Here is a 22,994-nt window from a genome sequence, read left to right on the forward strand (position 1 = left end):
CCTAGAGCTCGAGCTCTGGAGAAAGGAGAATCCCTGATATCCTAACGGAGGCAGTGTTTTCCCTCACTGTAAAACAGCTTAATCTAAACCCTCATTTGAGCCAGTTATTGTGTGGCTTTAAAACCCCATCCCCTGGAAACTAGTCACCCACCCCCTTTCCTCTCAGTCGATCCTGGTCGGTGGAGCCGAGCTCCGGGGTTTGGTGCTCGGCCACACACAGACACAGATCGATCATGCTGGGGGGTGGGTTGATATTTTTGTGGCAATGGTTTTTATTGCTGATGTGGTTGTTGTTCAAAGTGAGGGGTTGGCGTGGGCTGTGACGGGCTCGTGCATGTGGCAGGGGGAGAGAGGGTAATGCGATCGTGTCCTTCTGCTCATTATCCTCTTGCTAGCAGGGGGGCTGCATCCCTCTCCCCATCTGAATCCATGTGGAGCTGCCGTCTCTGCGGTGGGAGCCGTTTTTCCCTGCAGGTGAACTCCTCTGCGCTCAGACAAAGGGCTGGGGGTGCCAGTTCCTCCCTTTGTTCTCCTGTCCTGGTGCACCCGCCTCCAACAGCAAAAAGCCCCTTGAAGCGCGCCTCTCAAATGGATGGAGCGGAATAAATGTGCTGTGAGGTCTCTGTCCCCCTCGGAGACCCTTTGGGGATAGGTCTGCAGTCCCCCTTCGCTCAGCAATTGTGCTGGGCCCTTAGTGATGGGGGTGGCCAGGCTCGGGAGGGAATTACTGCACCGTTGTGGCTGGAAGTCCGAGGTCTGGCGAGCCGCACTCGGGTCAGAGATGCTTTGTTGTAGGGAATAGGGACAGGATCTGCCACCCACAAGGCAACAGGAGCACGTTTGTGGGTTATTTTACTGCCTCTGTCTCCCAGCATCCTGCACGACAGGGCATCAAGGCAGGGGACTGGAAATGACACTTAGCGTGTCCTGCAAAGACCTCCCCCCCCACTTAACGCAGCTCCCAGGGTGAGACCCCAGCAGGTAAAACCACAGCCTGTCCTCCAGCCAAGGATTCTGTAGCATTTTACTTACAATAGGGGAGAAGAAGGTTGGTTTAATGGTCAGTATCAATATGAAGTCTGCTTCGGGGAGTTGGTGTTACCCTGAAGTAGAAGTGGAGGTGGGGAGACCTCCTATGGAGTCTAGAAGTCCATGGCACCATGGGGAAGTAATCCTGGAGACTCAGGCTTGCCTTGCTCAACACAGGCCCTGCTACCAGTCCCCACCCAGTTGCTTTCTCCCTTGGTCCTTCCCAAGGTTGGCTGCTGGCTACCATTGTCATCTATGAATTTACATGGTACTAATCTCCATTTATCAAAGTGCTTTTTCAGCAATCTGATAAACCATACCGAGACGACAAGCAAAAGCTAAACCTCCCTCTGCATGTTAAACCTGCCCACTGGAGTCTTCCTTGGGAAATGTTCCTCCTAAAAGGCAAGGCTTAGCTTTGCAGAACAGACAGGAGGCATCTGAGAAGACAACCTTCACACGCACGCTACCTCCCAGTAATCATAGACACAGATGTTTGAGGAAAACCTTGTGGTTCTCAAAAGGTGGAGGCTGGGAAAGTCTGTCAGCCAAGGTGGAAGGTGGAGGAACCCAGGGGAGCAGAAACCCATGGGGCAGCAGTCCCAGGTGTGTCCCATCCACAGGGCATCGTGAATCCCAACCCTGCCTGCTGCTTTGCGTCCGAGGAGCCTGGCTATTGTTCTGCCCTGTGGAGAGAGCAGACATTAACGTTTTGAAGGTCAAGCAGAAGTCACAAGCTAGTCCTGCAGCATGGCTGTGCTAGCCAGCAGGTAAGGAGAAGCCACCACAAGTGCTGGGTTTCTTTGTGGGTCCAAGCTTGCCAGGGGACAAAGGAGCTACTGTTGTTGGTCTCTCTCCCTGCTCTAGAAAATGGCAGTGCAGTCATGGCTAGAAATGGCTTCTCTGGTTGTACCCTGCATGCTGGCACTGCCCCCCGATCCCTGTGCGGCTCTCAGCAGATCCTGTAACCTTTGTGCCTCCACCGCATCCCCTTTAAAAGAGGATAATGAAACTGAAAGGGGGAAGCAGTGGGTGTTGGAGGCACCTTGGACTGCTGGGCTTGCTGCAGCACTGCTGGTCTGCTGGAGACCTGAGAACCTGGATTTTTGAGTCAGGAGATGAAACACCAGGTGGGGAGAGGGCATCTGGTGAAAGCCACCTCAGTTGGGGATGGAAACTGAGCCGCAAATACAGCTCGCACGAATCAGCAGGGTGGGGAGAGAGCATCTGGCGAAAGCCACCTCAGTTGGGGTTGGAAACTGAGCCGAAAATACAGCTCACACGAATCAGCAGGATGGGGAGCAGAGCGTTTCCCCTGGCTCCCCGGGAGGACGGAGCTGACTGGGGTCTGAGCTGTCAAGCTTTGACTGCAGAGTCAAACCTGGAAGATAAATGATACTTCAGGGGCCTGAGATCAATAATGTCAAAGGCTGGCCCGTAATCAGGCGAGATTAAAAACCAATGACGGGCCTCCTCTTAGGAGCAGAAGTCAGCACGTTGAAGGAGAGGAGCAGGGTTTGCTCCTTTGTGGTTATTCCCTGGCGGTGCCTGCATCCAAAACCCACCTTGCTAGGCTGCCCCCGGCAACATCAGCAGTTCCCTCCCTCAGTCAACATCGACCAGATCCTGCAGGTCCCCTAGGGCCACCCCCTCTTCACCAGTCCCAGTGCAGCTGGTCCAGAGCACTCCTGCCCTTGGGAGGGTGGCTGAGGTGAAGACAAAAGCAATGCAGCCCGGTGCTGGCCACCAGCCGCCTTCACTGCTGGGGGATGAGCTGGGGCTGTGGGAGGCAGAGGAGGTGAGGAGAGGCTGAAGCAGGAGGTCATGTCAATGGTGTGGGTACTGTGATTTGCTGCATGTTTTAAAGACGCTTGGCTTTGGGGAGCACACTGGGGAGAGGAAATGGGAAACCTGGCTGCAGGTCACTCTCGACTTTGTCCTGAATATGTTGGTTTTACCTGTGCTTATCAATTAATGGGTGCCGTAAGCGTTTAGCCACCTGTGGGCAGGAGGCAGATGGGGTGTGTGGTTGTGCCCATTTGGGGGGTGCTGGCGTTCAGGCTTGTCACAGAGGTGGCTTTTCTCCTGGGTGAGCACTAGGCAGGGGGCTCTGCCCCCATGTGCAACTGGAGCGTGCTTCCCCCAGTAGGCAGCAGCCGCAGTCTGGCCAAAGTGGAGAAGATGGAGTTAATTTATTTGCAGGACCAAATTAAAATAAACTTGAGTCCCTTTTTTCTGTGCATCCTTAGAGGGGTGAACACTCCATCTCAGCTCTGCGGGGAGGGCTACGCTGGGGCTCCTGTGAAGGGTGCTGGGAAGTAGGTTTTTGCCTCTTTCCTTCGTGCAAGGGCGATTAAAGGAGAAGGGTCTGCACCATCTCCTGCCGCTGCCCCTCGTGCCTAGACGGGGAGCTGGAGATGCCGCTTGCCTTTGCCCCAGGCTCCTCTTCCCCTTCCTCCCCGCTCCCCCACCCCTTCCCCACCAGGAAGCCTGGCCTTTGTGTGAAGTGATGCCTCCTGACATCAGCCGGCCCGCGATTTCCTCCGCAGCGGGGAGGGCTAGCAGGCAAGGAGAAGGGTGCCGCGCTCCCCAAGGGCTGACATACGGTCTCAGCCTCACTGGAGATGGGGGAGGCTGTCTGCCCAGCCGGCAATGTTGCGGGGAGGTCGTTGCCCCCAGCCTTGCCAGCCTGGGTGTTCAGCAAAGCTTTGCCTGCTGTGTTGTGCTTCCTGAAAGCACTGTGCTGGTGCATTGCTTCTTGCTGCCTGTGACTCTGATTGCTTTGATGGCAGCATTATTGGATCCCTCCAAGGATGCAGTGTTGGGCTCTGTGTAGGTGAAGCTTGGACAGGGTTGGCTGTGGGATCTTGCTCTGGTGTCAGTGGTCCAGTGCCATAGAGCAGAAGCGGAGAAGCTTGCAGCAAGGCAGGAGTGAGGCTGATGTCTCCTGGGGCCCAGGGCTGCACCGGAGCTCTGGGAGCACCTTGCTGTCCATGCAGGCAGGGCGCAGCTCGGCTGCCGGGGGGTTTACGGGGTGCAGCCTCTTGGCCACTCGTCAGAAAGGAGCTAATGCAGCACATGGGAATTGGCCAAGCGCCTGCCAACAAAAAGCCGTGGCTGGCGCCTTGCCAGGAGCTCGGAGGCCTCACATCTCTTTAATTTGAGACGTGTTTATTGGCGGATGGTGTTTTGCAGCTGGCTGGCTGGAAACTACAGGTTCCAGCATGCTCCATCGCGTGTCGCCTGGCTGCTCAGCTCCGTCAGGAGCGTGGTGCCACGGATCTTGTAGTCTTGGTGCTCACCGCTGAGGGGGTTTTGCTGCCATGGCAAAGGGCTCCTGTTCGGCATTGCAGGGCAGAGTCAGGCAGTGAGACACGGGGCTGGTCTCTGCATCCTGCTTTCTTATCCTGCCACCACCCACTTGCTTGATTCAAGACCAGGTTGGCCTTTTTATGTCACCAGGCTGGGGAGGGGATCTAGTCCTATTCTTACTTGGGTGCAACGTAAATATTTTGGTCTTGAGTATGTTGCTGGGAGCTGGGTGTCACATTAAAGAGAGTGTGATTCATTCATGCTGTTGCTGCTCAGAGCACAATGAGGCAGCCTTGGGACTGGTCCCAAAGATTTCCTGTGATCTCGGCTGGTGGGGAATTTGGGATGTCATGTTTGACTAAGTCAGAACCCTCTTTGCGCGATTCCTGCAAGCCAGAAGTACTGAGCCAGGTGCGGACTGTGCAGCGCCCAGATTTGTTCTGGCATCCTTCGTTATACAGTGTTTGTTCATGCTGCATTTTTCTTTTTACTGGCTTGTTTGGACACGCACTGGTACATTCACGGCACTCAGGCAGTAGCGTGAGTCTCTTTCCCATTAGGAAAGGGGCCAGGATTTGGGGGGGCCGGGAGGGTGGCTTAAGCGTAGTTTCTGAGATATTTCCTTCTGTCGCCACACCCTGCATGAAAGAGTAATATCCATGGCTTCAGCTGCTATCACAAGGCTCCGAACGTCTCTTTTTTAATATAGATTGGTATCATTTTGCATTTTAAAGTAAAAACACACTGCAAGCTGCAGACAGCTGTCGGTTGGCAGCTTTGTTTGAACATCTGGTATTGCTGGGCTGCTGTTCAGTGTGATCTAACTATGGGATTCATAAAGATTATAATCCGAGCTTTTAGATTCTCAACAGCCGCCTCACAAAAAAAAAAGGGGAGAGAAAAAACCCAGCAGGGAGGCAGCTGAGGGGTCCTTGGCGTTCAGCAGGTCGTGGTCGGACCCCTCTTGGATGCTGAGCGGTGGATGGGCTGACTGTACGCCGCCTTGGCTGCCGCAGGTGCTGACGGGCTGATTCCAGCCTGCAAAACGCTGAGTGTTGGGAAGCTGTAGAAGTGCAAAATCCTCTTTTTTTTTTTTTTTTTTTCTCCACCCCCCCCCCCCCCTTTTTATTTTTTCCAGCTTGTGTGCTGAATCCGGTTGAGTCTCATACTCCTCTGGGTGTTGTCTGGCACTGGCGAGCTGAAGCAGCAGATTCTGCTGTGGCTTTCGGTAGATGTTTGTAACAGTTGTCTGCAGCAGCAGGACTTGGTTTCTTTTTCTTTAAAGTAAGTGATGGAGGAGCCAAGGCTCAAAGTATACATATCGGCATGTCAAAAGCTCGTTTCCAAGAGAAATTGAGTCCCCTTTTCTTGAAGCAACGAAAAAGTTGAGATAGCCACCTCTGTAAGCCACATCCATCCTTCTGTGAGTCAAGCACTTTCACTGGCACCTTTGAGAATTAAGCGGCCTCTAAGCCCCTAACGGGTTTTATAAATCTTGTTAGTTGATCTGCATTTTTGCAAAGCTCTTTGAATCCAGCCTATTGGTGCATAAGTCACCTTGACTTTTCGCAAGGCTTTGACTCCCAACTCGCTTTCAGGCTCCATTTGTCACTTGGAGGTGCACAAAAAAAAAAATCCCCCCTTATCTTTATTAGGAAAAAAGAAAGCGCTGCCTGGAGAAATCTAGCTATGCTCTAGTTGGTGCAAGCCAGTAATAGAGGTGCATACAAACCTGTTCTGCCCTTGTTTGTGTTGATTTAACTTACCAGTACAAATTAAAATAGCCTTGAGCAGTTGGAAGTTTAACTAGATCAGTTAGGAGGGAAAAAAGTAAAATCATGGCCTTTAAATCAAAGCAGGGTTTTCTTTCTAGTGCTGCCTGAGCATGGAGAGGGACTTTGTGCCACCTGTGCAGCCCTACCCCTTATCTCTGGGTCTCCAAACTGATGGGGGACATAGACACAGATTGTCACCTTTGCACACTTATCGGTGGTCTCACGGCTGGGATGTGTGGGTGCGTGTGGGTATGGCTGCTCTGCTCCTCGGTGGTAGCCGGGTTGCCCCAAAAACCTGCTGGTGCATCCAGATCCTCAGGCCAGGCTCTCTCCAGAGCAGAAATTAGCAATTTGGGAGGTAGGAACCTGAAGGGGCTGTTGATCGGATCTCACGTCTTCCCGTGGTGGCTGCAGAGATGAAGTCTTTGGGCAGGGAAGAGGCACCTCAGCCTGCAATGGAAGGAAGGGTGGAAGAGGCTGGCTGTGGTTCACCCCTGAGGGAGGGACCTCTGAGATCACACAGGCCAGCTGGATCTTGAATCCAAGATGTTTATTTGGAAGAGGGAGTGAGGGTTTCTCAATTTTGCAGGGGCTGCAGATGGGGGTAGGTTTGCTGCCAAGCGATAGGAGGGGGTCTTTGCAGGATGGCTGCTTTTGAAGGCAAGGCAGCATGTCGGAAAGATCTTGGGATTCAACAAAGCTAGAAGAGGCCAGGACAGCAGCAGATTGAGGTAGGACTGGAGGTGTTGCCAAAGCCTGTGTATTTTTTGTGGTGGTTATGGAAGGAACGACTCACATATGACATGTCAGAGGAACAGGGCTTGAGTGAGCAGCAGGATTTTGTGATTTGACTGAGTTTCAGTGCTGAGCAACCTCCCGTTTCTGCCCAGACTGCCATCACTGGAGCTGGCAGAGTGCTGGTGAGAGCTACTTTGGAGGCATGGACCAGCAAAAAAGAGACTGCTTTTTTTTTACTGGCTTAATTTTTCAGCTGGATCCATGGTCAGGAAGGGACAGATGTATGAAAACAGAGACAGAAGAGGGAGAAAAGGAGGTTAGAGCTCCGGTAACGTACATGTAAATTGATTGAAACATTCAAGAAACCACAAGCATAGAGTGCGCTGAAGGCGGAAAGGGCAGGACTTCTTGCACAGTCTCTTAGGCTCTGAAAAACTCTGAAACCTGGTAAATCCCAGTCAGTGCAACTGAATTTATCTTTTGGTATGGTGGGGAGGAAGCACAAGGCGATGTTGGTCATAGGGGCCAGATCAGCTCCAGGTGTTGGTGTCAGTCTGAAGTCCCAAGTGGCTGGAAACGGTTGCTCAGGGTGCTTGGGTCTGAAACTTTTTGGGATGTTGCTGCCACTGCTGTGGGACTGGTCGCTCAAAGGGCGTTTGGTGCTGGGTCGTGCTGGACAGGGTGAGCTTGTGCTGGGATCTGCAGCTGGATCCCTATGCTGGAGAGGCAGCAGCATGAATTTTGGCATTGATTTTAAGCAGCCCCAAACCAGGACATTTTCCCTCTGAAACCAAAAGGCGGGAGGGGGGGGGAAGTGCTCCTCCCTTAAATCCCTGGTGGTGGCGAAGATGTGAACCTTGTCCTTATTAAACACAGAGCCGAGCCCTGTGACTCCTCCTGGCTCTCCTTGCTCCCAGGCAAAGGAGGCCTGGACTGTCTTCCCTTCCGAAAGCTGGCCGAGGGGCTGCTGGCCTCCATCCGCGCCCAGGCCTGGGTGGGGATCTCCTCTCCCTCCCTTTCCAGCAGAGTGAAAATGATTTCTTGAGCTCCTCGCTGCCCCGAGGGCTTGGTCACGCCTGCAGCTGCAGCCCCAGCAGCAATCTGAGCTGGTCTCTCTGTCTTGCTCCTGCACCACCCAAAAGCATCTGCTGTCCCCACACTGCTGGGACACAGTGCGAGAGTACGTTTTCCATCTCTTCTGGCAGATCTGGGTCAGGGGGTGGCTGTGCTGGCCTAAGTCATGGGCATCACCGAGGCTCATCTTTGTCTTGTGGAGCAGGCGGCATCAGTTGGGACTCACCTGGCTGCACTCTCGGCTGGCAAACCAACTCCTCCCTCCACATATTCATCTTCCTGGCATGTTTCACCTCCTTTCTTCCTCACCTCCCCATGCTGTGAGCAAGGCTTGACCCTAAGATCTGGCAGAGTTGGTTCACCCTGCGTTCACTGCCTCTTGCTGTGGCTTGCACAGGGGCAGCTCATCTGGCACTGGTCCATGATCTCCACAGCCTCACTTCTACCCTCCAACATGCTGCAAAAGTGGCTTTGGTGTTTGGGGTTCCTTTGTTTTGGGGAGCACATTGCCCATACTGGGCATTCCATATCCCCCTCCTGCTTCCAGGGCTTGTGGGACTTCTGGCACAGAGGGGATGTTTCTGCAGCTACCAGCCTCATCTCCCTCCTCGTTAATGTCCTTTATCCTCCTTTTTCCCCTCAAAGCAGATCTTTGTCCTTGCTCAGAGGATGCTGACAGCAGTGACAACCGGGCCATGGCTCGAAGTTTTGGTCTGAAAACTGCAGGTAGAGCCCCGGCATCCTTCTCCCATTTGTGCGAGAGGCACAGCCACAAATAACCTCTGCAGCAGTGGAGAGCAAGGGGGGACACAGAGGCCTGGGGAGACAAATTAACATCCTCAGGGTCCTTCTGAAGGTCACTTTCCAATGGAGAATAGGTCCCCGTTTCCTGGCCTTCAGAAATCCTGCTGCTGGCCTCACGCAACATAAGGCCTTGTATTTTCCCCTTGCTAATGAGTTCTTCCTTTCTACTAGGTATAAACAAGGGGAAGAGCTGTCCTGGACTGTGGGCACTGGCACAGACCCCTGGCACTCTGGGGTCTGCTGGCACAGAGCCTGTGGAGGAGCATGGTCTGTTGTGCCCACCATTCTGCCAGCCTGAGCAGCCATGAGTCATGGCTTGGGCAGCGCGTCCAGCTGCTGTGTGCCAGCCACACTGCAGGGATGCCCTGTGCCGGGGTGGGACATGGGGCTTTGCATTTGGGGTAGCTGATGGTAGTGGAATGTGGGGCTTAGCCTGATGGTTTCTCCTCCTTGGCGTGCTGGGGAAGGCTTGGAGACCAGGCAGCATCTCACAGGGAGATGGGGACAAGCGTTTCCACCCACCCTGGCGTGAGAACAGGGCGGAGAACAGCTCTTGCAAGAGGCACCCTGCATCCTGTTCCCCTAGCCCAGCACTGGATATTCGGCCTCCAGCCCTTTCCTACAAAGTGCCGACTCTCTTGATGACCGAGGGGGTCCCTTGACGCTAGCAAGGGGCCTCTAATGCCCGTGCCCTGCATCACTGCTGCTCCCATCCTTTCCTAGCAATGGCAACTATTAATATCTCGGAGGCTGTTCCTTTCCCCCGATTCCTTCCCCAGCTGGGATAAACCAGCCCGATCTCTGTGCAGGGAGCACCATGAGAAAAGCCAAGCCCTGGAGCAGTGTGCATTTTCTCTGGGCTGGCTGGAGAGAGGTGGAGCTCCTGCTCTGGCCCGAGACCTCCCCTCCTGCCTGGTGCTTACTGTAAATGTGTGCAAGATGAAACTCCAAACAGAAAACGTTTCCTTCCTGTCCCTGTAAGCGAATCAACCTCCAGCAAGGGCCACGGAGGGTGTGGGGAGTTTGACAGAGCTGCTTTTGCCTGGGTCTGGTCAGCAGGATACCATGGGAGGGATGCTCAGGGGGTTTGGGCTGTGGGGACAGGTCCCCTTGGGCTGCAGCGGTGTGGGATCTCATGGTTTGAGATCCTGGTTTTGGTGGCACTGGCGTACTGTGGCCCAGAGCGACATGGTGTCAAGGTGCCGGTGTGTTGGCAGGTTGGCAGGTGGGGGGATGCTTTCAGGAGGGATGAGAATAGCTCACTGCGTGGGTTTTTCTCAGAAAACTGGCCAGCTGACAGCAGAGTGGGGCTGGGGAGCAGGAAGCCTGTGAGTGGGAGGTGCTGCGAGGCGAAAGGTTGCGCTCGCCTCCTTGGTCCAGGGCTCTCGGTGCATTAAAATTCAGTTGCTGTGACTTCAGGCCCGTCTCCAGCAACATGCTGGGATGTGGGTCTCAATGGGGGCCCTTGATCCTGGTCCTTGGGCTGAGCTGCAGGTGTCTGGAGCCATTCCCGCAACAGGCATCTGCCCTTCACAGCTTCCTCGCCCCGGTTCCACCTTCCTCCTCCTCCTTGCCCTTCCTCCCCCTCATGCTCTGAGCTGCTCCCTCAGTTCTGGCTTTCCGGTGGTTGCAGACAATGTTCTTATTCACTCGGTGCTGGGATTTGGCGGCGAGGGGAAGGCCTGGGCGCAGAGGAGGAGGAAGGAGGGAGGCAGAGAAGCAAGCGTGCCGGTCCTGGGCCAGCCGTCCAGCTGCAGTTAAAGGCTGTCTGTGGGGCAGGCTGGCTTCCCGCTCCCCCCGCTTTCCTATGGGAACGAGAGCTGTGGGCTCTTGTGGTTTGTCCACCTGCCCTCCTGTACTACCTTCTGAACCCGCAGCTGTTTTCAGCCCAGTTTGTTGGGAGTTAGCACCCTGTGAGCATCCTGCAGGTCAGTGTGCAGGGACGTGGTTGCTTTTCCCAGGGAGCCAGCCCTGAAGGATGCACAACCCTTATTAGACATCAGAGGAGCTGTGTGGGCCTCACTTCACCCATGAACATGGTAAAACTTTTCACTGCTGCCACTCTTATTTAAAACCAGAGTTGCTCGGTGGGTTGTGTGGCATCTTTCTGGCTTTGATGATGGTACCAGGCTCCTTCCTGATCCCACTGGACGTCAGACAGGGGCTGGCAAGTGCTCGAGCCCCTGGGGAAGGGGTGCCACAGGCTCTCCCCACCAGCTCTGCCCAGGAGGCACACAGGGACCTTGGCCATCCTTGGAGCAGGTGACACCTTGAGGCACATCGTGGGATTTTGTTGCACTGGTGCTGGCCCCGGAGCCATGAGCTGCTGGGGGCTTCAAAGCAGGGATGAGGGGAGCACTGGGCTCCTGGCAGGGCAGGGACATAATCCACTGTTATTGTGGGCTCAGCAGCAACTGCAGACTTAACCGTGTCTTTTGGGAGATGACAGTGGTGAGAACAGCCCGAGACAAGCCAGGGAGACATCTTGCCCACAGGTTTGTCCCTGCCTGGGAGGTCTCAGGTGGGTGTGAGCTCCTTCCCACACCCCAGTGCCCCTCTTTTCAGTGGGGGATTGCCTGCCAGCTGAGCTGGACCCACGTGTGTGACACAGCTGACGTTTGTGGTGCTGCAGCCATTTAATGACTCTTGGATGAGGACCCTACATGCCCTGCGTTATCCTTCTTAAACTCTTTATTTCCATCTTTCTGTCTTGTGGCTGCAGACATTTAATATTGCAGAAGTTCTGCTCTGCTGGGGCAGCCCTGTCCCCTGTCAGACATCCCTCTGTCCCCTGCCTGGGGAACTGGACGTGTCCCACACTGGAGCTGTGGCCAGTGCAGAGCTGCTCGTGTCCAGGCTTGGGGGGACAGACCAGGAGGTGCAGTTTGGTGTGCAGGGGTGAGGGCAGTTTCCCTGGCGGCAGTGTCCTCCCAGGAGCGCTGGGCAGATAGCAGTGGCCAGCGAACCTTTCTCCAGCACCAGCCCACGGGGACCAGCTGTGCGTGTCCTTCCCACAATGAGACCTTGCAGCGCTTGTCTTGCTTCCCGCAGAGGTAGCCCTGCAAGCAGCATTTCTGTCCCAGTGCGTGACCTCAGTACCCACCCAGCTTGCCACGATTGCTCCCGGGGTGCCTCCTGCTCTGCATGGGCCTCCTGATCAGTGCGCTAAAGATAATTCTGCTCACCTCTCCTTCCACCTTCAGTGATCTTTCTCTTGCGTGGGGTTGATGCCCATGGCATGTTTGCAGAGAGCACCACTAACCTCCTCTTAGGGCTCAGCCTTTTTTCTGTCCCCCTCTTTAATTTTTTCCCATGAGGAGGGAGGAGATTACTTGCAACTCCAGCAGAACAAACTGGTGTCTGGTGACTATGCCTATCTCACTGGAGCCTGCGGGATCGGAGTGGACCAGCCACTTACCCCTGCCACAGATTAACTTATTAATTAATTAGATGGGTTCACTCTCAACTGGTGTTGGAATACACAGCATTTTCAGTGGCTGTTTTGCAAACTGGCAGCATGTCTTGAAATAGACAAACTGGGATCACGGAGTTGCTTGGAGCCCAGGAAAGGCGCTGTACCGAGGGAGCTGCGGTTCTCCCAGCAGCAAGGTCACGCATGAAATATGAGAAATTACCCTGAGAAATTCTGGTCCTGGAGGAGGAGGAGGAGGAGTTCATGACTTCAGAAATGCCAGATCTGGGAGGGGATGCAAGGAGAAGGGATATGTTTTCCTTTTCAAAATACCTAAGGAATTCAGCCCGTGCTGTGGAGACAATGAGATTTCTCCCCTCAGTGCCAGAAGGAGTAGTTCATACCTACATGTCTTGTTAAGGTTTAGTTGCCATGGGTGAAAAACCCTCACATCCCACTGCAATCCCAGGCATCTATGGTTTTTAAATCGCCCTAAAATCAAGAGAGTGGCTCAAATGTGAGATTTAAAGAAAACACTGCATGTCCTCTGTTCTCTCTGATTTTTGTGGCTGTAGATTGGATTTTGGTCACTTTTTCCAGCTGTGAGGGCCTATTAAATTCACTTTCATTTATAGAAGTTATTTTAATATATATATTTTTATGTATATATTTGTGGTTTCACATAATTGTATGATTCCAGGAGCAAAGCACTGTGAGGTTTGTTACAAAACACAAAGGTTGGCAGCTCTGCCACGGCAGCTGCAGGGCGGCAGGAAGGGTACGATGGTACGTGCATGTCCGGGGCTGTTCGGTCCATCCCTCAGGGGTCCCTCATGCTGGTGGGGCTGGCCAGGTGGTGTCTGCAGTGATAGGAAGCCCTGCTTTTCCCTGTGAGAGCATCCTGGCAGCATCGGGGGAAAGAGCAGGGGACTGCCTTGATTGACCTCTCACAAGCAGGGATGTGGGAAGGCATCTCCTTCCCCAGAACAGGTGTTTTTTCTATCAGTTGACTGCGATTTCAATGGAGAAGGACCCAGGGCTGGGTGCACTGTGCTCCACACCAGACCTGCGCAGGGGGATGTTGCAAACCGTGTTTTCAGCCAGCGGTGCTGGGGAGCAGGTTGTGTCGTGCACTTGCACTGCTGCCAGAGCAGGGTGCTGTGCGCTGCCTCTCTGCCCGGGGCTGCTGCCTGTCTGCCCCACGGCTCTGCCTGCTGCCGGACCCAAAACACTGGCTGAGCCCTCAGAAAAGACACCAGCAGTCCTGGCACAGGACCTGGGACGTGGTTCCTGCCTGTGCCCTTGGCTTTCTCTGAGCAATTGGGGTTGCACCCACTCTCCGGAGCTCAGTTCCCACTGTGTGTAACCCGGCAGCAGGTTGCAGCCTCTTAGCGCTGCAGCAGCTCAAATAACGAGCCCTTTACTATGAAAAAATGAGATTTTTAATATGTGCATCAAATTTTTCTCCATGTGGATGCTCCCACCTATTCAGCTGGTCTTAAAAAAAGCAGCAGCAATGCCTTTGGATGCTTGCAAGCCCCCGTGTTTCTGTACCCACACGCCAGCAAATGTCCCCCCATGCCTGGAGGTCTGCGTCGTTGTTGCTGCCCCTTGGGCCCGGTTTCAGTGGATGTACTGTCTGTGTGTCCGTCTGCACGTGTGTGGGTGGGTGCACGCGTGTGGCACTGGGCACATATGTGGAGTGTGATTGCGAGTGGGAAGAGAGATTTTTTTAGCTCCTTGTTATTATTAGTGGTAGGAGCCCAGCAGCAGTGAGGCTGGAGGTGTCTGAGACCTTAAGAAAAACAACAGGAGGGAGGAGGCTTCGCATTCCTGCTCCCGAATTGAGTCGGAGGTGACAGCCTTTCCCTGCAATGCAATTAATCCCGGCAGCGCCTCTGCCACCCTCCCCCTCCCGCCTCGTCCAGGAATTAATTACTTGATTATAAATCCCCGAGCGACGGTTTATAATAGCAATAATCCCCTCGAAATACGTCCTCACTGCTGCTTTCTTCCCATCTCACCCTCGTTGTTGAGAGTCTCCAACGCTGCATCCCCATGCGGGGCGAAGCCATTCTTTCCCCGCTGGTGTGGTGGGTTTCCCCCGGGATAACCATTGTGGGGAAGAGTTATAATAGGAGTTGATTTTGAGGGGTGTTTTGGGAAGCCCTGCCCCTGCTCACAGGGACGGAGCCATTCTCTCATGGTTTGTGGGTTTCACCCTGTCTGGGGAAGCGTGCAAGAGCAAGGCGCTCACACCGATGGCTGGGGATAAGGTTTTGTCCCAGTTATTCAGCTGATGGCCATGGCCCAGCCCCGAGGAGTGGGGACCGGGGCCTGGCAGTGTGGCTGGGGGAGACCTCATTCCTCCTTTCTCTGTCCTTCCCGATTACACTGACGCTGGCTCTGGGGCTTGTCACGGTGGCAGGGAAGGGAGAAAGGATTTGGCATGGTGTACAGGGGCACAAAGGGGGCGGTGGTGTCTCGTAGGAGCCTGCCAGCAGTGGGTGATGTGCCTCCAGATGGTGCTGCCAGAGTGGGAAATGAGCCTATCCCTGACTCCCCAGGGTGTGGCAAGGGGCTGTCCACATCCAGGGGACCCAAATTAAGGTCCCCAGCTGATAAAGAACCCCAGCACACATGGCCCCCTCTGCATGGCCATTGAAATAGTGAGGTTTCCACCTACCTCAGACACATGGGGGTTTTCAGCTTGGTGATGGCATCCTGCTGGGAAAAAGCCCCCTCCCCTCCAAACCGTGTGGGCAGAGCTGGTGCGGGTGGCACCGAAGCTTCCCAGCACGTGTGGCTGCTGGGCTCTGATGGCTGCTTTTCTCTCCTATCTCTGCAGAAGATGCTGATGAAGCAACAGGACCGCCTGGAGGAGCGGGAGCAAGACATCGAAGAGCAACTCTACAAGCTGGAATCAGACAAGCGGCTGGTCGAGGTAGCTGGTGCTTCACCCTGCTGTGGCCAGCCCTGGGGACTGTTGCCCCATGGCACGATGGGGACAGGTTCCCAGGGTGCAGGAGCAGGGAGGAGGGAGGACACACAGGGGAAGAGCGGCTGACCAGACCTGCTGTCCCCATTCCTGTCCTGGCAGTTGTGTTTTTGGGTGATTAAATATGTTTGAGGCTGCCCTACAGACTTGTGGGTCCTGAAGTGGAGTTAGGAGGCAAGGAATGAGGCTGTGCCTAAGTGTCGGGTGCCCCCCCCACCTCAGCCCAGCACAGCCTTCCCCAGGCCACCCACTTCATCCAGAGTGCAATGGGAGGGTCTGGAGGTAGGAAAACCTCAAACAGACCACTGAAACATCCAACAGGTGGAAGAGATGCAAGTGTTTTGCAGGGACACAGGTAAAACAAGATCAGCTCGTGGTCCTTCAAGCCCCTTGGCCTTCCAGACCATGGAGGGAAGGGCTCTGAAGTGTGACATGACCTCATCGTGGGGTGGAGACGAGGACAGGGATGAGGATGAGGGTGAGGATGGGGCTGGGCAGTGTTTCTCCAGGGAGCACGTCTGCCTCGGTGCAGCAGGTTGTCGCTTGGCATTACCTCTCAGAGGTGATCCCCACCTGCACCCCAGGAGGTAGGTCTAGGGGATCTGCTGGTTTAGTCAAAGCTCCACAGTCTCCAGCACACAGGAGTCCCACACGGCAGCTGACCGCAGAGTTTGGTCTGTGTGGCTGTTGGAGGAGAGCAGAGCTGTGGTGCAGCTCTCGGTTCGCACCCACCTCTGCTGGGGAAAGGACCCAGGTGTCCTGGGCCATCACAGCAGAGGTTGGAGAGTGCAGGGGGCCTGACCTTTCTCCTCTCCCCCAGGAGAAGGTGAACCAGCTGAAGGACGAGGTGCGCCTGCAGTATGAGAAGATGCACCAGATCTTGGACGAGGATTTGCGGAAGACCATGGAGATCCTGGACAAGGCCCAGGCCAAGTTCTGCAATGAGAATGCAGCCCAGGTCCTCCACCTCAATGAGCGCATGCAGGAGGCCAAGAAGCTCCTCAGCTCGGTCCAGGTCATGTTTGACAAAACCGAGGACATCAACTTCATGAAGGTGAGACGATCTGCCTGTGCTGGGGGTGAGAAGGGGCCAGGGGAGGTCTGGCTGTGTGGGGAGCACCGGGGAGGTGTGGAGCATGTTGGTGAGCGGGCTGGGGACAGTGACCAGGATTAACTGATGCCTCTGCTGGAAGGTGAGGAGCAGTGGGGCAGTTTCAGCACCAGCCTCATATGAGGAGGTGCTGTGGCTGGAGATGGGGCTGGGTCAGCCTTTGCTGGGGGGAGAAGGAGCTCAGCACCCCTGGGCAGCCTGTCCCCTCCTCGAGGGCCACAGAAGGTGACACCAAAAGGGGATGTGGCTGCAGTGGCAGGGACTGTCCTTACTGACCAGGACTTCTCCTTCCCCTCCTAGAACACCAAGTCTGTGAAAATCTTAATGGACAGGTAAGCATGGCTGGGCAGGTGTGTTTGGGGGCAGAGGGGACTGTTGTGGGGGCAGCAGCAGCAGCACAATGTCCAAGGGAGGACCAGGACTGGGAATGCTGCAGGGCCTCAGAAAGGCATGTTCTGTACCTCAGTTTCCCTCTGTGTCTGGGAGGATGAGAAATCCCCTCCCAGGGGCATTGAATCAAGTCTTTACCTTAGACTGGGGAAAATGTAGTGGTGTGTTTGTGGAAGAGCAGAGCTGGGACCTAGCACCCCAGCCGGGATGGAACCAGCTGGTTTGGGACGCAGGGCTCAGTCCAGCTCTGCTTATCTCCTCTTCCCTCCAGGGCCCAGGGTTAAAGCCAACACTAGCAGAGTGGGGGTGAGCTGGGGTGCTGATACAGGGGCTGTGAGATGTGTGCGATGGCACAGGACGTTCACAGCAAGGCTGGGTGCGAGGGGACTGGCCCATTGGGATGGTCAGCTCCCCACTGCCCTCGGTGCTGCTCCCCTGGGGAAGGGGTTTGGCCCTGGGAGAGTGCTGGGGAAGGAGCATGGGGGCTTCCTGACCCTCTCCTGAGTGTGCTTTGTCCCTCACACCTCTCCTCTCTACGCATGGTCCCCATCAGGACCCAGAACTGTACAGGTGGCAGCCTGCCCCCACCCAAAATTGGCCACCTCAACTCCAAGCTCTTCCTGAATGAGATCGCCAAGAAGGAGAAGCAGCTCAGGAAGTTGCTGGAAGGTGGGTGAAGCCTGAGGGGTACTGGGTGGGGGGCATGGGACCTTGCTGCCTCCTGCATCCATAGCTGGCTGCCCTGTGGATCCCAGTACAAGAGGACGGGGAGAGTTGTTGGGGTGCAGGGCCCTCTGGGGACCCTCTGTGGTCGATGGGGTCAGGACACGGAGATACCATGAAGCCACCTCCTGGCTCTCCCTGGGACATTTGCGTTGGCTTGTGAAACAGCTGTGTTTTGGGGTGACACAGCGGGCAGGCTGGCCATCAGCAGGAAAAGTCGGTGGCAAGATGTGGGTCCCAGAGCCCCCACCCCACACCTGGGAACCGACCACATCCTGGGAGGGCTTCCCAGTCCTCTCTCCTTGGGGATTTGAGTTTGTCACCCAGGCTGTCCCTCTGGGATCCTGTCACAGATCCCACGGTCATGAGCTGTACACAGGCTCAGCCTGTGCCTGTGTTTCCAGAGCAGCACTTGGGGCTGCTCCGAGCTTGCTGGCAAGGTCCCTGGCACAGGACCTGCACATTCGCCTGTGTACAGCCACGTGCCCAGTTTGCTGCTGGAGGGGTGGCTGGGGGACCCTCTGCTCGTGCAGGGCTGGACCACAGGTCTCGGTGCTTCGCTGTGAGTTCAGATCGGCAGCCAGAGCACCGGGGAGCCGTGCTGTGCCGTGCTTGATGCAACCCTCTTCTGTTCCCCTCCGCAGGTCCTCTGAGCACCCCGGTCCCCTTCCTGCAGAGCATCCCCATGTACCCCTGCACCGTCAGCAACTCTGGCGCGGAGAAGCGCAAGCACTCCACCGCCTTCCCCGAGGGCAGCTTCCTCGAGCCATCGTCCGGGACTGTGGCGAGCCAGTACATGAGCCAGGGCGCTTCGGCCGGCGAGGGGCAGTCCGCACAAGCCATGGTGCCTTGTAGCTCCACGCAGCACATAGTTGGACTTCCCAGCGGCCCGCAACCGGTGCACTCGGGCTCCGTCTTCAACCCATCTCACTACCCCAACACCACGTCATCTCAGCAGTCCGTGCTCTCCCAGTACGGCGGGCGCAAAATCCTCGTCTGCTCAGTGGATAACTGTTACTGTTCCTCCGTCTCCAACCACAGCGGGCACCAGCCCTACCCGCGGTCGGGGCACTTCCCCTGGACGGTCTCCTCGCAGGAGTACTCGCACCCGCTGCCGCCCGCCCCTGCCGTGCCCCAGTCGCTCCCGGGACTTGCCGTGAGGGAATGGATTGATGCATCCCAGCAGCACGGGCGGCAGGATTTCTATAGGGTCTACGGCCAGCCATCGGCGAAACACTACGTCACCAGTTAACCGTCACTCTCCGGAGAGTCCCGCTCGATGATGCGTTTGGAGAGAAAAGTCTGATTTGGTTTGGCTTTTTTTTCTTTCCTTTTAAATCAAACCCAAGTTTTTCCCACCTCGCACCCCTCCAGGATTTTGGGGAGGGTTGTTCTTTAATCTCTCTCTTTTTTTTTTTTCTTTTTTAAATCCTTTTAATTCCTTTTTTTAATTTAATTTTGCAAAGTCCTTCCTGCCCCTCGCTGGGAAAAGACGAGGGAGATATTACTGAGACGAAATTGATGGGGATTTCAGTCGGGCGTCTGGGTCTGTGCATCGTACTCTTCCTCACTCCTCTCTGCCTTTGGAAAACTTCAGAAGGGACAATGGCACCTTCTCTCTTCCCATTTCTCTGAGTTCATTTATTTTCTGGTTTGGTTCAATTTTTCCCCTTTCCCCACCCCTCTCTTTCCCTTTTTAAGAAGAAAAAAAGAAAAAAATCTATCATTGATTCAATATGAAACGATACTTGTAGATTTTGGGTTTGTTACCTTTATTTTTTTTTTAAGGCTTTTTTTTTGTGTTATGAGGCCACTTCTCATGCATATTGGCATTTTTTTTTCCTCCTTTCAGAGATTTGTAAATACACAATGGCAGGAAATTTAATGCACAAACAAAAAGGGAAAAGAAACTTTAAAAAAAAAAAAAGAATAAATAAAAAAAACCTGTTCTAGTTTTCAGGAGGGGAAGCGTGGCCAGATACACCCCCCTCCTGCGTATCGCTGATGCAACTTCCTGTAACAAGCACTTTGTATAAAAAAGAAAGTGGACTTCCTGCTATAAGGCACAGGTATTTATTCTGTAACCAATTTTAGAACACACACACACACACAAAAAATATTCAAATAAATGTGATCACTTAGTGCAATCGCCTTGCTCTGCTGCAGCTCGTCCCCGGGAGCGCCGGCTCCGGTGTGAGGCTCCACCGGCTTTGGCTCCCTGTCCCGCGGGTGCCCGCCTGGGGGGATTCTCTGCAGGGCTGTTTTGGAGGGAGCAGCTCGGGGACAGGGTGACAGAGGATCCTGGCTGGGGAGGGGTCCCCACCGGCGCCCATCCCGTGCCCCAGCGCTGCAGGGAGAGGTGCTGGAGCCGTGGCTCTGTGCCGTCTCTGTCCCAGCGGGTGAGGATGTGAGTCAGGGACAGAGCTGCTGGGTCGCATCCTGCCCGTAGCCTCCGGAACAGTCCCCATCGTGTGACGGGGACGGCGGCTTTCCTGCCTCCACCGTGCCGTCACCCAGCCCCTGAGGCTTTGACCCTTGCAAAGCCCCTTGCCCTATGGGGCTCTGTGGGCACTGGCAGCACCTTGGGCCGGCTCCATGCTTGGCCAAGGCTGGGAGGGCGAGGGGGAAACGTTGGGCCGGGGCGTGTGGCGCAGCCGTGGGCTGTCCTGGCTGTGGTCGTGCAGGGGCGAGCTCTTCAGCTGGGCCGAACGCAGCCGGCTTCACACAGCAGAGCAGCGTCTCAGAGCCGTTAGGGTTTTTCCGTCGCTGTCTTCAGGCTTGCCTTCCTGAATTTTTTTCCTGTTTGCAAAACATCACTGGTTTTGTTCCTTTTTGGATTCCCCCCCGTGCTGCCTCGGTGGGAAACGGGAAGGGGATTGAATCTCAGTGAGCGGAACCCAGGGATCAGCGGGTCCGAGGGAGGGTGACCCTTGCACCCAGCTCCCCCCATTCCATCCCAAGGCAGGTGGCAGTGAATCCCTTGCAAACAGGGCCCCGTTACAGGCTGTGCTGGGGGGCAGCACCCTCTGCCCCTGTGTGCTCCGTGCCACCCTGTGCATAGGGTGCAGAGGGCTCTTCCCAGCCCTGTCCTGCTCAGACACTTCAGGAAACACCCAAACCGTTGGGATATTTCGGGGTTTGCTTCTTGGGCACCAACAAAGCACCCCAGGGCTGCAGGAGGGAACAGAATTCTCCCGGTTTCCTCCACAGGGACCCTGCGCTGCCTCCTCCATGTCCGCATGGCCAGAGCCAAGGGGTGAACAGCCCCTGTGGTGATGGAGACACTGAAGCAGAGGTGAGATGAACTATGTCAGTCCCCGTGGAGGGGGGCCCAGGAGGGTCCCTGGTGCACAGTCAGGGCCACCTCCCACCCCAGCTATGGCCCTTATGTTTGGTGCTTTCAGGTTTTCCCTCCCAGCTGTCCCCATCATCATCATCTTCATCCTCTTCCGCACAGCTGCCTCCCCCACTGTGAGCAGGCAGCTGCCAGCGCCGCACAGGCATTAAAGCACCTGTCACCGACAGACAGGGGAATGCAAGCGCAGCTCCCCACCCTGCAGGGTGACCCCAGGGGCTCAGGACCTGTTCCCACCACAGACCACCCTCACCCTGCGCCTTCACCCGAGGGAGGAGCCCAAAAAAATGGGGTGCCCCTTGCAGAACCCTGGTGCTGTGGCCAGTCCAGCCCCATTAGCCGGGAGGAGGACCCTGGTGTCCCGGCTACCTGCAGCATGGCACCATCACACCCCACGCGTTGCTGGTGGCAGGGAGGGAGGCGATGGCCCCCCAGGGTCACCCCTGAGCAGTGAGAGGAACGTGCGCCCTTGGCCTGGTTGGGCTAATGGTGTCCCGAGTTGCTGGGGGGAAAGCACCGATGCTCGGGTGCTCAGCGGGGTTCTGTTGATGGATGGCTCTGTCCAGGGGGGGTTAAAAGCAGGGGGAGCAGAGAGACATCCATAAACAGCTCAAGTTGTGAATGGAGAGAGACGGATTAGGAGCCGGGTGAAAACATGTCACACGGTGGAAAGAAAAATGAGCAGCTGGGCCAGACCAAATTGGTGCTTGATGAAGGACGTGGGGCCTGGTGGAAAAAGGATCCCAGGGCTGGCGGTGCTGCGCGGGGGAGGCTGATGGGGAACAGCTGGAGCTGGGCACGCACATCTGGCGGAACAGGGCGAGGCGAAAGGTGGCGACACCGATAACCGCTGCGCCTCTGGCCACCACACTTGGGTTGCAGGGCTTGTACCCTGGATCAGTGGCAGGAGAGGGGCTGATGCTGCTTTTCCAGGTTGATTCTGGGGAAGGGGTGGCAGCGCCATGGCCCCATTCCTCAGCAGGGATTTACTTGTTGGGGTTTGGGCTCCACCATGCCGAGGGGTCCCCAGGTGGTGGAGCCGCTGCCTCTTCCTCCATTTGCATACATGTAAATCAACAATCAACATAATGAGGGCAAATGCAAACCAGGCTTTCAGTTTGCAACCAAGTCCTATTTTTAACCTTGGAAAAGGGTTTTGGCAGGAAGCCGCAAGCCCGGCACCGGTACCTGTCGCCACGTCCAGCTGCATGGGTGCTCACACCCACCCCTCGCACAAAGCGCTGCTGACCCCACGGCCACCGGTGGGCCAGCGCTCGCTGTGCTCTGCTCCAGGTACCCAAGCAAACAGAAATCTCACATCTTTGTGGAAAGAATGCCAACACGACATCCCGCCCCAGCTCGTGGGAGCCTTTTTGGTGGCTCTCCCACCCACCAAACCCCAGGTCCTGCTTGAGCTGGGGGTGTGCACCCGGGATAAAGCCCCTGTGCCCTGGCAGTGAAGCCCTGTGCTTAAACATGAGGGTATATTTAGACGGCATCAATTTAAGTTCACACATCAACCTTATAAATATGAAAGCCCATCTCAGAGAGATGTTTAAGATACCTCATCAACCCTTGGAAAATATGCAGGAATATTAATTAGCCAGATTTGGGTATTATCTTGTAATGAATAAATGAAGAGACTCGCTGCCTAAGATGAATCCCTGGCAGCTTATGTTTTTTTCTGTGTTTTTTGGTTTGGTTTGCTTTGCTTGTTCGTTGTTCTGTTTTGTTGTGGGGTTTTTTGTGTTTTGTTTTTGGTTTCATAAGAAAAGTGTGTTTCTACGGTAACTCACTGTTTTTAATGCAAGGCCCATGGAGAGGCTCGGGGGATGTGGCCGTGCCGCGGCTGGGCAGGGTGGGACATCCATGGTGCCCCTGACCTGGCGGGGCCCCAGTGGCCGGTGGTTTACACCCCCTGATCTGGTCCCAGCTGGCTGCAGTGCCTCTGGGGACAGCGGAACGGGGACAGGGTTGGAGCCCTGCCCTGGCCACAGCAGCCCCAGGCCCAGGATGGAGGAGGAAAGTGCAGCCTTAGCTCTTTCAAACCTTATTTTTGGCTTCTTCCCCTCCCGCCCTCCTGCTCCGCTCCCCAGGCTGCTTTGCTCCCTCCAGCCGGGCCAGGACAGGAACTTCCCGGTTGCTGTAGAAACCCAGATGAAGGACATGGTTCAAACGAAAAACGCCAAACAAGAAATGGCTTTGTGTGCACCCAGACGGATGCTTCGCCACGCTGCGATGCAGTGACTTTGGGCCCTTCTTCGGGGGACCTT

At 55.4% G+C, this 22,994-nt stretch overlaps 1 protein-coding gene across 2 annotated transcripts in view; it reads left to right on the forward strand.

Moving 5' to 3' along the window:
• The window catches only part of TRIM8 (tripartite motif containing 8), a 29,510-nt gene extending 9,997 nt beyond the window's left edge, over window positions 1-19,513 (forward strand). For both annotated transcript variants that reach the window (XM_071812108.1, XM_065843794.2), the window contains exons 3-7: window positions 14,993-15,088; window positions 15,963-16,196; window positions 16,554-16,585; window positions 17,197-17,312; window positions 18,011-19,513. In XM_071812108.1, the coding sequence (XP_071668209.1) occupies window positions 14,993-15,088; window positions 15,963-16,196; window positions 16,554-16,585; window positions 17,197-17,312; window positions 18,011-18,618 (1,086 nt within the window). In that variant the 3' untranslated portion in view covers window positions 18,619-19,513. The remainder of the gene's footprint in view (window positions 1-14,992; window positions 15,089-15,962; window positions 16,197-16,553; window positions 16,586-17,196; window positions 17,313-18,010) is intronic.
• Window positions 19,514-22,994: the final 3,481 nt, after the last annotated feature.

The sequence above is a fragment of the Patagioenas fasciata genome, chromosome 8, assembly GCF_037038585.1.
Source record: "Patagioenas fasciata isolate bPatFas1 chromosome 8, bPatFas1.hap1, whole genome shotgun sequence".
NCBI lineage: Eukaryota > Metazoa > Chordata > Aves > Columbiformes > Columbidae > Patagioenas > Patagioenas fasciata.